Source organism: Electrophorus electricus, chromosome 15 (assembly GCF_013358815.1).
Source record: "Electrophorus electricus isolate fEleEle1 chromosome 15, fEleEle1.pri, whole genome shotgun sequence".
NCBI classification, from domain to species: Eukaryota; Metazoa; Chordata; class Actinopteri; order Gymnotiformes; family Gymnotidae; genus Electrophorus; species Electrophorus electricus.
Window position 1 is genome coordinate 6,363,570 of NC_049549.1, and position 13,895 is coordinate 6,377,464.

The following is a 13,895-nucleotide window of genomic DNA, read 5'->3' on the forward strand; positions in this document are numbered from 1 at the left end:
ATGAGAGCCACTTGTACGGGCTATAAGACAATCCATCCCTATCCTCTGTCTTCATTACCTTAGATCCTCTTCTGCACCCCTATTAAATATATTGCTACCCTTTGTTGCTGCCACTCTGTGTCCTCCTTTCTCTTTTTTTAAATTGCCATCTCCATTTCATTCTTTTCACATTTCCAGCAGAACTCGCGGACCCCACCCTGATCATCGACCCGATCACGGAGGAGAGAGCATCGCGAACGCTCTACCGTATCGAGCTGCTCCGTCGGATCAGGGAGCAGGTGCTGCCCCATCCCCAGCTGGAGGAGCGCTTGCGTCTGTGCCAGCCCGGTCAGGACCTCCCCGTTTGGTGGGAGCCCGGCCGACATGACCTTGACCTCCTCCACGGTGCTGCGAAGCACGGCGTCAGCCGCACTGACTACCACATCCTCAACGACCCTGAGTTGGGCTTCCTGGAGGCCCACCGCAAGTTCACCCAGGGAAGGGGTGCTGAACCTCCGCCAACCTCCACTCCTCTGACCCCACTGAGCCTCGTCAAGGAGGAAGAGCTGAAGGACGAAACAGAAGAAGGTGCAAAAGTGGAAAACGCTGAAGTGAAGGAGGAAGTCAAGGTGGAAGAGAAGTCCGAGGCTGCGTCCCCTGAAGTGGAGCTGAAGACTGAAGAGGAGGCAAAGGATTTGGAGCTAAAGAAGGAGGAGCCAGTGGAGGACATGGAGGAGGCAGAGGACGGAAAAGGACAGACACGAGAGGTGAAGAACGAAGACACCCAGAGTGCTCCTGAAATGAAGCCTGCTGAGGAGTGGACCTCCGAGGGCGAAGTAATGGGCGCGCTCTCCATCCCCACTCCTAGTGACGCACAGGAGCAGAATGGCACCGCTGCAGACCTCCACGGAGACAGCAAATGCAACACTGAAAAAAACTGTGAGGAAGAGGAGGAAGAGAAGATGGATGAGGACGACAAATCAGAGAAATCTTCACAGGCTGATGGTAACCCCAGCCATGTTTTTAGTTGTTAATAAAATGGGTGGTGTCGCAAGTGAAATTACTTGTCTTGATAGAATATATACAGTTTCTCTGTAAATTGACCAAGAAAGATAATTATGAATAACTGTCACATATATAATTCTGTTGCAGTTTCATTCATTCAGGTGGTGTGTGGGGGTGGGTTTGTTTTGTTTTTTTTGGGGGGGGGGGTGTTTTGTTTTTTGTTTTTTTAAACAGTTGGTGTTTCGTCAGAGAGGAAGATCTTTGATGAGGAGAGTAACGCGTCCTTAAGCACTGCCCGGGACGAAACGCGCGACTACTTTGGTGTGGACGATGTTGAACCATCTGCTTCTCAGATGTTCAACGACAGAGCTGCCTTCTCCTTCTGGCCAAAGGTTGGTGTAGGACTTCCACCACTCAGCCAAACTACGGTCCATTTTGTTCTAGGTCCCAAGGAATATAGTTATAGGCTCTATGGGTATATCTGTACCTGCAGTAACGGTGCGACACGTGATGTTGATTAAATGTGGGCTGTTTAGTCAGGCCCAGTTTATTAAAGCTATCATAACCGGATTTTGAGTTCATGCAGGCGTAGTTCATTAAATTATATTGAGACTTTTGTAAGGGTAAAAGGTCTAAAATCAAATGTGCTGTTTGTAGTTGATGGGCCTAACTGAGGTATGGTGTTTTCCTTAATGTACATTTATAAAGGCGCTCACGCTTGCTCTCATTGGTGCGTGTCTGACATGTTTGTATTGCAGGACAGGGTAATGATCAATCGTATGGACAGCATCTGTGAGGTGGTCATCAAGGGCAAGTGGCCTTCCAACAGAAGGCAGTTCTTTGACTTCCCAGGCCTGTTGCCTGGCTACGGCGCCATGACAACGGACAGCCCCCTGCCAAGGAGGGGCCTTGGGGATCTCTCCATGGTGAGCCAGACCAGCTATAGCGGTAGTGAAGACCTCACCATGTCGCCTCAGGTCAACAAGGCAAGTAGCCCTGCCCCCTCCCACCACCGCGTTGCCCCAACCATTTGCTCGGTTACTTCCACCCAGAGACACAAGTCTCCCTTCCTCTGGCTTTATCACGCAAAGCGCCATTTTCAGCCAGTATAAAGTGTACTGGATGAGTTGAAAGCCTGTTCATTCACAGAGAAATAAACACACAGGGGAATTTCGTTTCCTGTAACAGAGGGGAAACTAAGCACCTCATATATACATGTCTGCTGATGCCTCAAAGAACAAAGCAAGAATCCTAGCATTTTGTCTATTTCTCTTATTTATAAAGGCATCTAAATGTTTTGGTTTTTGTTTATTTTTTTGTTTTGAAATTTTATGATTGCCATGACAGCACCTGTTTTTGTTTTAAAAACAACTGACTGTCACTACAAAATTCTATTTTTACTTGCCATTTTACTTTAAACTCGTAGTATGCTGTCTCCAGTATAAACTGTTCATTCCATGCTCTTCTCATGCCTCTGGCCTGTTTCTTGTACAGGATGAAGCAATGGGCCTGTCTGTCCCCCGACAGCGGAGACGTCGCAGGAGGAAGGTGGAGATCGAGGCGGAGCGAGCCGCCAAGCGCCGCAACTTGATGGAGATGGTGGCGCAGCTGCGCGAGTCCCATGCCGCCGAGGGCCAAGCACAAGCCATGGACCTGACTAAGGTCCTGCATGGTCTAGCCCCCACCACCTCGGCTTCCTCCTCCACCTCCTCTGCCTTCCCTGGGACCATGGTGTCGCCAGCCGCCCTCAAGGCCCAGCTGGAGCTGCTGCAAGGGGGCGGGGCGTCCAGGGCAAACGGCTCGCTGCTGGAAGCTGAGCTCCCCACACGAAGGCGGAGAGGACGCAGGAAAAACGTGGAGGGCTTGGAGCTGCTCTTCATGGGCAGCAAGAGAGGCCAGCTAAACACGGTATGAGGGTCTGCTGGGAAGCCTTCCACTGTTGGTCGACATTTTTGTGAAGGAATTCAGACGTTGATTCTTTTTAACTAATGAAAAGAAAGGGATGCAAAACTTCCTTGCATAAAGCATCCTTTTACTAAGGAAACTGGGAGAGAGAGGGAGAGATATATATTTATATATGTGTATGTATGTATGTATATATATATATATATGTGTGTGTGTGTGTGTGTGTGTGTGTGTGTGTGTGTGTTGATGCATTTTATTTATTTCACATTTATCGCTCATGTATTCCCGTTTACAGGACGATTCAGACAGGACCAAAGCTTTTGCAGATGGTGCACACGTGCCGGGCCGGGCACAGAGACACATTCCAGCCCCTGCACAGAAGGGCTCAAGCACCTCCCCAGAGGAGGGCGGCCACCTCAAAGGAGAGGATGGGCCTAGCACTAAGGACCTAAGGGAGTGGCTTAGACAGCACCCCACCTACACTATGGACATGCCTGGATACATACCAGTGAGTGGCCTTCCCAACCCCGCCCTTGTCATCGCTGCTGGTTTTAATCTGCTTTTGGGAAACCATCAGAGGACACAGGCTGGGTCATGCATGAAGCAGGAGCTTGGAGTTTAGCTCATTTAGGTCTTGGTCATTAACTGTATTTTGTTAATCTTTGTAAAAAACATTTGCACTCACTCCGCATGTTTGTGAATTATATTGGAGGATATCGATGTATGTTCAAGGCCAGTGTCAAATTTACATAAAATGTTAGCTCATTGCTTATGGTTGGAATGCGACTGGTCAGCATATTGGGCTCTCATGTTCATCTGCAGAAGACAGAGGAGCTGCTCCTCTCACAGATGGCCAAACCGAAGCAGAAGAGACACCGCTGTCGCAACCCCAACAAGATTGACATCAACACCCTGACAGGGGAGGAGAGGGTCCCTGTGGTCAACAAACGAAATGGGAGAAAGGCATGGAACACATCAATACTCAAATACTCACCATGAGCTTTTGCTCTATATATATATATATATATATATATATATATATATATATATATATATATATATATATATATAATATTATTATTATTATTATTATTTTTATTTATTTTTTTTTATTATTATTATTATTTATTTAGTCGTCTTTGATAAAATTCTTAGTCTAATGTTGTTGTTTTCTTATGGCTGCAGATGGGAGGAGCTATGGCTCCTCCTATGAAGGATTTGCCACGTTGGCTGGTTGAAAATCCAGAGTTTGCCATCTCGCCAGACTGGACGGATATTGTTAAGCAATCAGTGAGTTACTTATGCTGTACAATGCTATTCCTGTTTAGTAATTTGACATATAAAATGTTTTTTAGTGTCCAGGCACTAGGCTTTATATTTGGTTTGTACACTGCATATGCTTTCACTGATGGCCATTTTGCCATTCACTTGTGTAAATGGCGACTGTGCCATCATCTCATCCATAGGGCTTTCTCCCCGAGTCCATGTTCGACCGTCTTCTCACGGGGCCAGTGGTCCGAGAGGAGGGAGTCCGCCGCAGAGGCAGACGACCCAAGTCTGAGATCGCCAAGGCAGCCGCAGCGGCACAAGCTGCAGCTGCTGCTGCCGCTGCGTCCACGTCCACCGGCGTGAACCCCCTGCTGATGAACGGCCTGTTTGGCGGCATGGACTTGACCAGCCTGCAGAGCTTGCAGAGCCTGCAGAGCCTCCAACTGGCTGCTGGTCTCATGGGCTTCCCCCCAGCGCTGGGTGGGGCAGCGGATAGCAAGCACGCCACCGCCATGCTGCCCCTCATGCTGCCCAGCATGGGCGGGCTGTCCAACATGTTTAGCCTCGGTGGGCTTTTTGGGGGCAATCTGGCAGCCGCCGCAACCGCTGCGGCCACGAACAGCGCTGCAGCGCCCGTGCAAGCTGAGACTGATGAGGCAGCCAAGCCCAGGAAGGACGAAGAGACCGAGGAGGTGGCTGAGAAGGAGGAGGTGGAGAAGGAGGCGGAGAAACCCACTGAGGTGGAGTCTGGCGAGCCAAACAGCGACACTGCTCTAGGGGCTGCTGCTGCCGCGGCTGCAGGCATGTCCACCAACCCGCTGGCCTTCAACCCCTTCCTGCTGTCCACCATGGCCCCGGGCCTCTTCTACCCCTCCATGTTCCTGCCCCCAGGCCTGGGGGGCCTGGGCCTGCCAGGCTTCTCCCCGGCTACTCTGGCTGACTTCCAGAATGCCATGTCCGGAGCTTTAGGAGGTGCCAGTGAGGACAAAGAGTCGAGCAAACAGCCTGGTCCAGACCGGGACCACAACACCTTAACAGGTAGTGGGGACGCAGCAGACAACACGCTGGAAGACAGCGACTCTGGGGAGAGCCAGAACAAGGCGGCCGACTCATCTACGCTTGATGAGGACCTAGCAGGGCCGGCTGAGGAGCTGGACTCCATAGAAGGTGGGGAGGAAGAGGAGGATGATGAGGAAGAGCCTGGAGAGGAGGACGAGGACAAGAGTGACTGACTGAATGAAACTGGCCTTCTGCCATTTCCCCGGGGGATGCCGTTTTAAAACTTTATACGACAATGTGGTTAGTCCAGTTGTTTACATGCCAACTTGATATCCCAAAACATTTTTATGAATTTGGTTTAGTTTTGTTGACAGGTAACAGGGGAACACGATGATGCTGTCTCTGCAAATGCTAGAGTAGGCAGGGAGTAAACTGGCAGTAGTAGAGTTGTGTGGATGTCAAAAGGGTTCCGGGGGGTTTTTGTTCGTTTTCCCCCACCCCCGTTTATTTGGTCTTGGAGCACTGGGAGGTGCTTTCTAGAAGATGTGCAACATCCTGAAATATAGGAATTAATTGTTCCAATAGTGCTGTGCTGCTTCTTCGGTTGAGTTTGTTTTTGTTTGTGTTTTTGTTTTGTTTTTTCTCCTCTCTCTCTCTACTGTTGTATTGTAACAATTGAGTAGCATCTCGTAACATTCAGTGGAGTACAATTTTAACGGCATTAAGCAAGTCTCTCTGCTGCTGGAAAAAACAATTTTAGATTTTTCGTTGTACTGTTCTGCTGAGAGGAGAGGGATGAAGTTCTCGCATATCATAGCCTACACTCTGACTGTTCCAAGTCTCTCACACTGACAATCTATACGGGTGAGGGGACAACTCGGCCTGTGGAGACAGCAATAACGAAGGCAGCTTTTGAATGTTCGATTTTACTCTCTGACTTAGATACGGAAAAGGTGTGGAAAAAAATGACGTGACATTAATTACTGCAGTCGAATTGTCTCATTATATTCACGTTAATGCACTGGTGTAAGAATGAAATCAGGTACCTTTTATCTATTGAATGGACTTTTTGTTACTTTAGCTACAACGCTGAACAGCATTACCTCAATTCTAACTAGCCTTGAAGTTTACAGACATGAACGTTGTAAATGTTTTCTTCTTTTGTCCTTTTTTTTTTTTTTTTTGAAACCATCATGTATGATGACCTGTAAATTGCTGCCAACTGTAGTAATGATGCTTTTAATAAAAGTGACTCATGATATTCGCCTAGGAAACCAAAACTGTTTGACGTTCTGTGAGGTTCTGAAAGGCCTTTTTATCGTTAACAAAAGTCTTTAATATTGTCATATCTGTGATGCTAGAGTAACAGCTGAAACGGCACAAATTAGAAAAGTATTTTATTCAATGCAGATGTTTTGCTTTCAGATTACTGAGGGCAGGGAAATTAAACATTTTTGACTAACTTGCCATTTCACTCCGTCAGTTGATGCAAGTGGTGGCAATCTGACTTTCTGTGGTATTTTTGAAGGTGACTTAATTTGGCAAGGTTTATAGGTTTTGAATTCTAGTGCAGGTGTTTCTTTAACATACCTTTTTATGTAATCAGTATATGCATTTTATGCTATATAAAAAGCAAGGACCCAGTACTGTATCCATTTATATATTTGGGGGAGGGGATGTAAAATTGCAAGGGATACGGACATTCTTAAATGAATGACCACTACCGAATGTACTGTGTAATTCAGCCAATGAACACACTTTATTTTCCATATTTAAATGCCTTTAGGTGGTATGGTTTAATATAAGAAGACTTCTGCACTAAATAAACGTGCATTATTAAGCCTGTGAGACAGACCAGAGCTGCAGACCGTGCCGAAGAGGCCGGGTGCAGGGACGGTCCCGGTTTCTCCGGTCTGCATGAACACCAGTCCTGCAGAGCAGCTGACATAACGTGCTCCGACAGGCCTCGCGGACATGGCAGGGCCTCTCTCTTCGCTCCAGTGCGCAGACATTATGAACCCAACTCCTGGAACAAGAGATGGTGTTCTCCCCCCATCCCCCCTCCTCTCGACAGACGTCTTTCATAATTGCACTTTCCGATGAAGTGGCTCGTGAAATCCATAGGTCTCGTGTGTGCTCAGCGTGCTGGTCTTTGGCAGGAAGGGCTTAGGGATTTGGGCAGGAGGTGCCTGTGCGAGAAATTGTCAAACATGCCTATTTATTACAGAGGATTAGCTTCCCTCATTTACTGTGCTATGGCAGGTGATGTTTGTTTCTCAAACTATTTTTGCTATTTGTTTTTAAATGCCACACTGTTCTTGTGTGTATACCATTCAGTTCATATTACATTGATGAGCTCTGGCTCTTTTGGGGCTTAGAATATCATTATCTTACTGTAGTTTGTGGGGAGATGCTTGTGGAATAAATACACCAGGTATCATTAGACGCGACCTTGACACGTCACTTAGGGAGGGCACGACGTAGTCAGCATCTCAGCTGGGGTTAGCCACGCAGCGCTGGACATGACGTCACAGCAATGTCCGCCGAGGTGGGGTATCCAGGCAGCTCCATGGAGAAAGACTCTTCTAAGCAAGAGCAAGTTGAGTGAGTCCCTCTGCAGCTGCTGTATTCCTGTGAACATGGGGATTGGTTATCGCCACTTAGGGGGAAAAATGGAAAGCACCTTCAAACTGGTCTTAATGCTCTTGGTGTGAATTTGATTTCAAACATTTTGACCCATCTTAACACTAATGCATCTAGAATGCAAAGATTATATTGCAGTAGTGTCTTGAAAAATAGTGTCTGTCAGCACAACTGGATGGCAGCGATTAGATTGGGTGTACTTCATTGTGTTTCTGTTGAATCAGAGTTTAGAGCATGGACTTTAAGAATTACCAGGTAGTCTTTCTCTATTTTTTTCTAGTGTAACACACAGATCTGTGAGAAGAGGGAAGGACTAGCCAAAAGCAGTGTACTGCAGTTAGTTGAAATTATTGCATAATCAACTAATTGGTAGACACTCTAAATAAAGCAGAGTCATTAGCCACTGTGGCAGAATAGACTGAGTGCCTGAGGCCCAGTGTAATCACCACAGGTCTGTCGAGCCTGTGTGGATAGGTATAGCTCTAGCTAAGCATATGCAATGTTTTACAGTTGGCGCACTCTAAAGGGGAATCTTCACAAGATTTTTTTCCTTTCCCGCACTGTCCCTTTGACGATAATAAAAGGTGTTTAAAGTATATAACGCCTTCCCTGGTTTAACATCCATGTTGCCCAGACAGCGAAGGCAGCAACTGATATGTTTTTAGGGGTTTCAGTGTGGGAAGCTGATTCTTATTCTGAGCTGATAGACATGTCATCCCCAGCACAGTGGCCAGCCTGCCTGTCTCTGCTCTCCGATAAAGAGCGATTTGTGGTCACCGTGGCGACCCAGGGCCTCTCCATCTTGCCGACGTGATTGATCACGGTAACCTGTGCTGGTGACACAGGTGGAGAGGGGGTTGCCAGGCACTGGCAGCTGAAGCCGTGATGTCCTTCTGCACAGCAGAGGGGATTTAGAACTGTCACATGCTCTCACACCTCCCGTTTCCCCCAGAGACAGATGTGACATTCGTGACATTGAGGGCGAGAGGCAGAGCATCAATCGCACACTGGATGATGAGTGTCATTCCGACTGCCCCAGTTCTCACACACACGCACAGTGATTCCTTCCTCGATGCATGCAAACATACATTGATTCATTCCTACACAAATGGTTACACCCACATACTTTCCCTAGCAAAGTCGCAAACCCTTACCCCTAAAAAGGTTCAGGCTTTAAGCTTCCGTTATCTTTGTAAGAGATCTATAAATAAGGACCAACAAAGAAATATAGTTCGGTTGCTTGATATTTTTGTTTAACAATACAACTAAAATAAATGGAAACATCATGCATTTGATGCATGCATTTTCCCATATAATGTCCATACAGCTTTTAACTGCAGATCACCCCCTGTAATTGCAGAGAGGCTGTAAGTGCTGACCTGCCATATTTTAAATAAACACCCAACCAAATGAGCCTGGGGTACTTTAGTAGCAGGTCTTCCTGTGTCTAAGGATTTCATTGCAGGGGAGAACATGAGATGAAAGTCACTTCCGTTTTACCACGTTGACACTGCCCATGAATCTTGGTCTGTCGGCAGGCCTGCTTTCAGTCACACCAACTCAGTTGAAGACAGAGATATGCCACCCTAGGAATGACGCATCAGCAGCCATGTTACCCACAGGTGGTGTGTGTGAGGTGAGGCCCCCTGTGGCATGCTGTATTTCACTGTGATTTCAGAGAAAACTATCAGTATGACAGTCCCCTTCATCAATATTATAGTCATCGTAACCAGTACTACAGTTCCAGTAATCAGTATTATAGTGTGATTCAGGAGTCAGAAATGAAAGTGCCCATCAGTAGGAGATAGTAGCAAAGTGGTTGCCTAAAAATGAAACTACTAATGCGTCCCCTTAGTTTCTGGGCCTCCTGCTGTGTCATTCTGGAAGCACTTTGTGTGTGTGAATGTGTGTTCATTCAGTGCTCTTATGCTGTCAACTGTCAACTTTGTATAGGTACCTCGCTTCCTATCGGCCCCTCCTACCCCAACTTAACATCTGGCCCTCACTCAGTCCTGATTCTCAGCACAGCCATGAGATTTACACATATACATCCGATTTCATTTAAAGGCAATCTGATATACAGTTTGGTCTGAAAGTAATTGGAGAGTTCTTGTTTTGGCGCTGTACATCAGCATGCTGGAAATCAAATTAAACAATGACTATGAAGTATAGAATATCAGAATTAATTTGAGGGTATTTATGTGTATAATAAATTAACCATATAGGAATCTCAACCCTTTTATTAGTACCAACATTTCAGGGGATTAAAAGCATATAGTCCATTTAACATGACCTTATATTAAACTGGCATGGTTAGTACTTGTTTGTGAATGATAGACATCACCTAAATTTGGGGATCTTATCTAGTTATGCTCTGCCAGGCTTGTAATATAACCATTTTTGTTCCTGTTGTTTTTGAGGGTTGGTCTCCAGTAATGCCCACTCATGGGTGTTCAGCTTGGTCATCTGCTAACTTAAAATCCTGTTCAGCCTCAAAAACCTTGGAGCCTTCACATCAGAAGTATTTCCTTTTTGTTCTCCACATTTACCTCAGTCCATTCTTCTGGTATAGGATAATCTGCTCATGAGCCTTAACACTTTTTAACGAACTGCAACCTAGCATGGCCTGTTCTTGAGGTTTATCAGCTGTTTTTACTTTAGGTTGATGTATACTCCCTATGGTATGTCTTTGACATATCTATGATCAAATCTTTGCCTCTTTTAATGAAAGATAGACATCCTCGCCTGCTTATAACACTTACGGTTTGTGGTTACAGAACAATGGAACCTAAAAGTTACAGTACAAATGCAGTAGGTAACGTGCATATAATAAATTATAGTTTAAAAAACAGAATGGAAAAAACTTTAAAATAATATTTGGTTGTTGGTTTGGTGTTATCTTTAACTATTGCTGCTGAACCATCAAGAGTTGCACCTGAACCCAAACACATCAACAGCGCCACCCTAATCTCCAGCCAAACCAAGAATGCTAGAAGCAAAGCTGTGTTTCTCCTGAATGGCTGAACTCCACAGGGGCATTCAAATGTCCTTTTGGGTGACTCTGCTGGCGCATCGTCTGACAGTCTCGCCGCTCTCCTGGTCTCAGAACAGCGGGTGTCTGTTGCAGGGTACCCTGCTGAGAGTAACTGACACATTTAAAGGTCATTTTTTGGTGGGGGTGTGGATGAAAATATTACATCTGCACTCTTCACACTGTCATTTTCTCTCTGACCATATGCCTGCCTTTCCTCTCAGTCTCCCAATAAGACATATTGTGAGTCTTATTAGCCTTTGCATGGGAAAGCACTGTTCCATAGAGACAGCTGATCCCGAATCAACCCTCTCCATCAGATCTAAATGAGCCACAGAGGGAAGGCTAAGTATTTTACACATCCTACATATCTTTACCTGCCCAACTGCCTGAATTAGCATTACAAAACAGGGCTGCCCATCCGGACCATCCCCCTGAAAGAGATTCTGAACTGAACTGGATGGATCCTCCTCCGATCATTTGGTCTATGAGTGAGGACAATGTGCAGGGTGGTGGGGCTGTAATGTGTGTCAGTGTGTCCTGCTGTTCTCCCGATCCCAGCGCTGACTAATGACCTCCCCCCTCCCCCACCCTCACTGCCACCCCCCTCTCCTCTACTCTCCTCTCTCCCTCCCTCCTTCTGTGGCCTCTCATGCCATCCCCCCCCCCCCCCCCGCTCGTAGGGGTGGGGTCCGATGGTCTGTGCTGCTGGAGACAAGCGTCCATCACAGGTCTTTAGATTAGCCGCATCACAGCTCAGGACAAAAGAGCTCTTCCCCCACACTGGCCACCTCCCACCCTAACTAACCCCTACACACACATACAAACACACACAGACACACACACACACAGACACACACACACACACACACACACACACACACACACACACACACACACACACACACACACACACACACACACACACACACCTCTTCTCTCTCTGTACTGGTGTGGGGTGGAGGATTAGCATGGCGTCATGCATAGGGCTGAAGCAGCAGAGGAGCTCTGCTGAAGGCACTGAGGTCCAGAGCCTGTGGAACAACAGTGTGGCCACAGGGCCTCTTCTTACCAGCCTCCACAGAGTTCAGGCTAGCTGGCATCTGAGATTCACACTTTCTGACAAGATCTAATATATACATACATATGAAAATGGATAAAGTAGAATACAGTGGAAGTAGAAGCCAAGTCCAACTGAAATATATGGGAAATTTAAAGGAAAGCTTTCATATGGCTATGAGAAAAATTAAATGATATGACAAATTATGCTGCCACAATTACTGTGAATTTGCTTCATACAAGCAAAATGTAAATCTTTTTTTTTTCCTTTACTGCTTTCTCTTCTCTTGAGTCTATAACAGCTGAAGCTGTTTCTGGAATGATTCTGTAATCTCATCCTCCTGCTGTCTACTGGGCCATTGTTAGGAAATCATCCATTGGTTCACATAATTATCTCATGGGGAAGAGATGATTTCTCATCATTTGATACCCTCCCAACTCATGCAATGAGTTTTCAAAAATTCATTCGATGCTAAAATCCATTATTGTACGTGCTTAGTGAAAATAGCTAACTAGTTGCCCTTAGATTGCTTTGACAGGTCAGTGAGAGCAGACAGGAAAATCAAGAGGTTAGTTACAAAATAAGATTAAAAAAAAAAAAAAAAAAAGATAAGACCTTTTTTAGTTACTATGAAAGGAAAAATAAATCTCAAAAGTACATTTTTAATTCTTAACACATTTCCAGTGAATTTCCGATGAACTGCTAGAAAAACAGTTCTCAAGCTTCTGAAAACTACTCGAAAAAAGGCACTGAAGACAAGTTTAGCCAGTGGGCTCATAGAAGCCCTTGGTTAGACTGACCTCTGCTGGAGGGTGGCCGGCATCCACAAGGACTATGTAATTAGTAAAATCTGTTTTTTATTTGTTAATGGTAACTTTAATAACATTAAAAACAAACAAATCTTAAAAAAAAGAATAATAACATTGTGTATATCTCATATTATATATATACAAATGGTTACAATAAAGTAAATGATGTGCCAGTGTTGTTTGCTTTTTGTTTTGTTAATCTCTCTCTCTCTCTCTCTCTCTCTCTCTCTCTCTCTCTCTCTCTCTCTCTATATATATATATATATATATATATATATATATATATATATATATATATATATATTGATGCTCCATCACACCTATATGAGTTTGTTGGAAATCCAATTCCCAAAAAACCCCACCTGTCCAGCCTGCTGTTGTACAGTGGAGTGTGACTAACCATCAGTTTCAGTAATGTGTTATTCTTTGAGCTGGCGCTTTTAAGTGAATGATGAGAGGTGGGTGCTTGGTTTGTTTGGGATTTTTTTGATGCTTTGTTTGTTTTTTTTAGACAAGAAATAGGTTCTGTAACTCCATCGCTTGAAGTGCAGCCAGAACGTCAAGTAAAACTCCATATCCCTATCTGACTTTAGATTTAGATGAAAATCTTATAATAATCCCGATGTCATGCACTGGCTGGCATCCAGTCAACATTCACTCAACAGACACGCCAATCACAGCACTCAGCCACTCCCCTGATCTCAAATACCCACTTATTGAATCATCACTCTCACTTGTTCCTCGTTCATTATCACTCCTGTTTAAACCCCCACGTGCCCCAGTTCAGTGCTTTGCACTGAAGATCTCTAGCATGCCAGAGACTTTGCAAGCCTGTTTCTCTGTTCCCGTTCATGAAGACATTTTTCTCTTTTTGTAATTGCATTTTGCAAATAAACACTTTGCTTTCATACTTGCATTTCTCTCCTGCTTCCAAAATGTTACACCTGAAATATTTCTTGAACTCTATCAACAGCCTTGTGCATGAGTCTCAACTTCTCTCCCCTCTATGCAAATGTTGACCAAAGTATCAAACTTTCCAAGTGTAGGGCATGGCTCACCAAATCAGATTTTTTTCAGTGATTTCAAGGTCCTCTCGCTCTACCATTAGCAGCTGCTGTGAAGGCAAATTTTACTTTGCTGTGCACCTCACATTTGGCGGCAAGGGAGCTTCAGTACCCTGGCTGAGGTCACTCTC

At 45.3% G+C, this 13,895-nt stretch overlaps 1 protein-coding gene across 4 annotated transcripts in view; it reads left to right on the top strand.

The window, feature by feature from the left end:
* Nucleotides 1–6,437, top strand: part of chd7 (chromodomain helicase DNA binding protein 7) — a 45,814-nt gene extending 39,377 nt beyond the window's left edge. For 3 of the 4 annotated variants that reach the window (XM_035533957.1, XM_035533960.1, XM_035533958.1), the window contains 8 exons: nt 178–984; nt 1,219–1,376; nt 1,743–1,970; nt 2,479–2,892; nt 3,185–3,397; nt 3,712–3,852; nt 4,075–4,179; nt 4,356–6,437. In XM_035533957.1, the coding sequence (XP_035389850.1) occupies nt 178–984; nt 1,219–1,376; nt 1,743–1,970; nt 2,479–2,892; nt 3,185–3,397; nt 3,712–3,852; nt 4,075–4,179; nt 4,356–5,390 (3,101 nt within the window). In that variant the 3' untranslated portion in view covers nt 5,391–6,437. The remainder of the gene's footprint in view (nt 1–177; nt 985–1,218; nt 1,377–1,742; nt 1,971–2,478; nt 2,893–3,184; nt 3,398–3,711; nt 3,853–4,074; nt 4,180–4,355) is intronic. The other variant, XM_035533959.1, reaches the window with a different exon arrangement.
* The last annotated feature ends 7,458 nt before the right edge of the window (nt 6,438–13,895 follow it).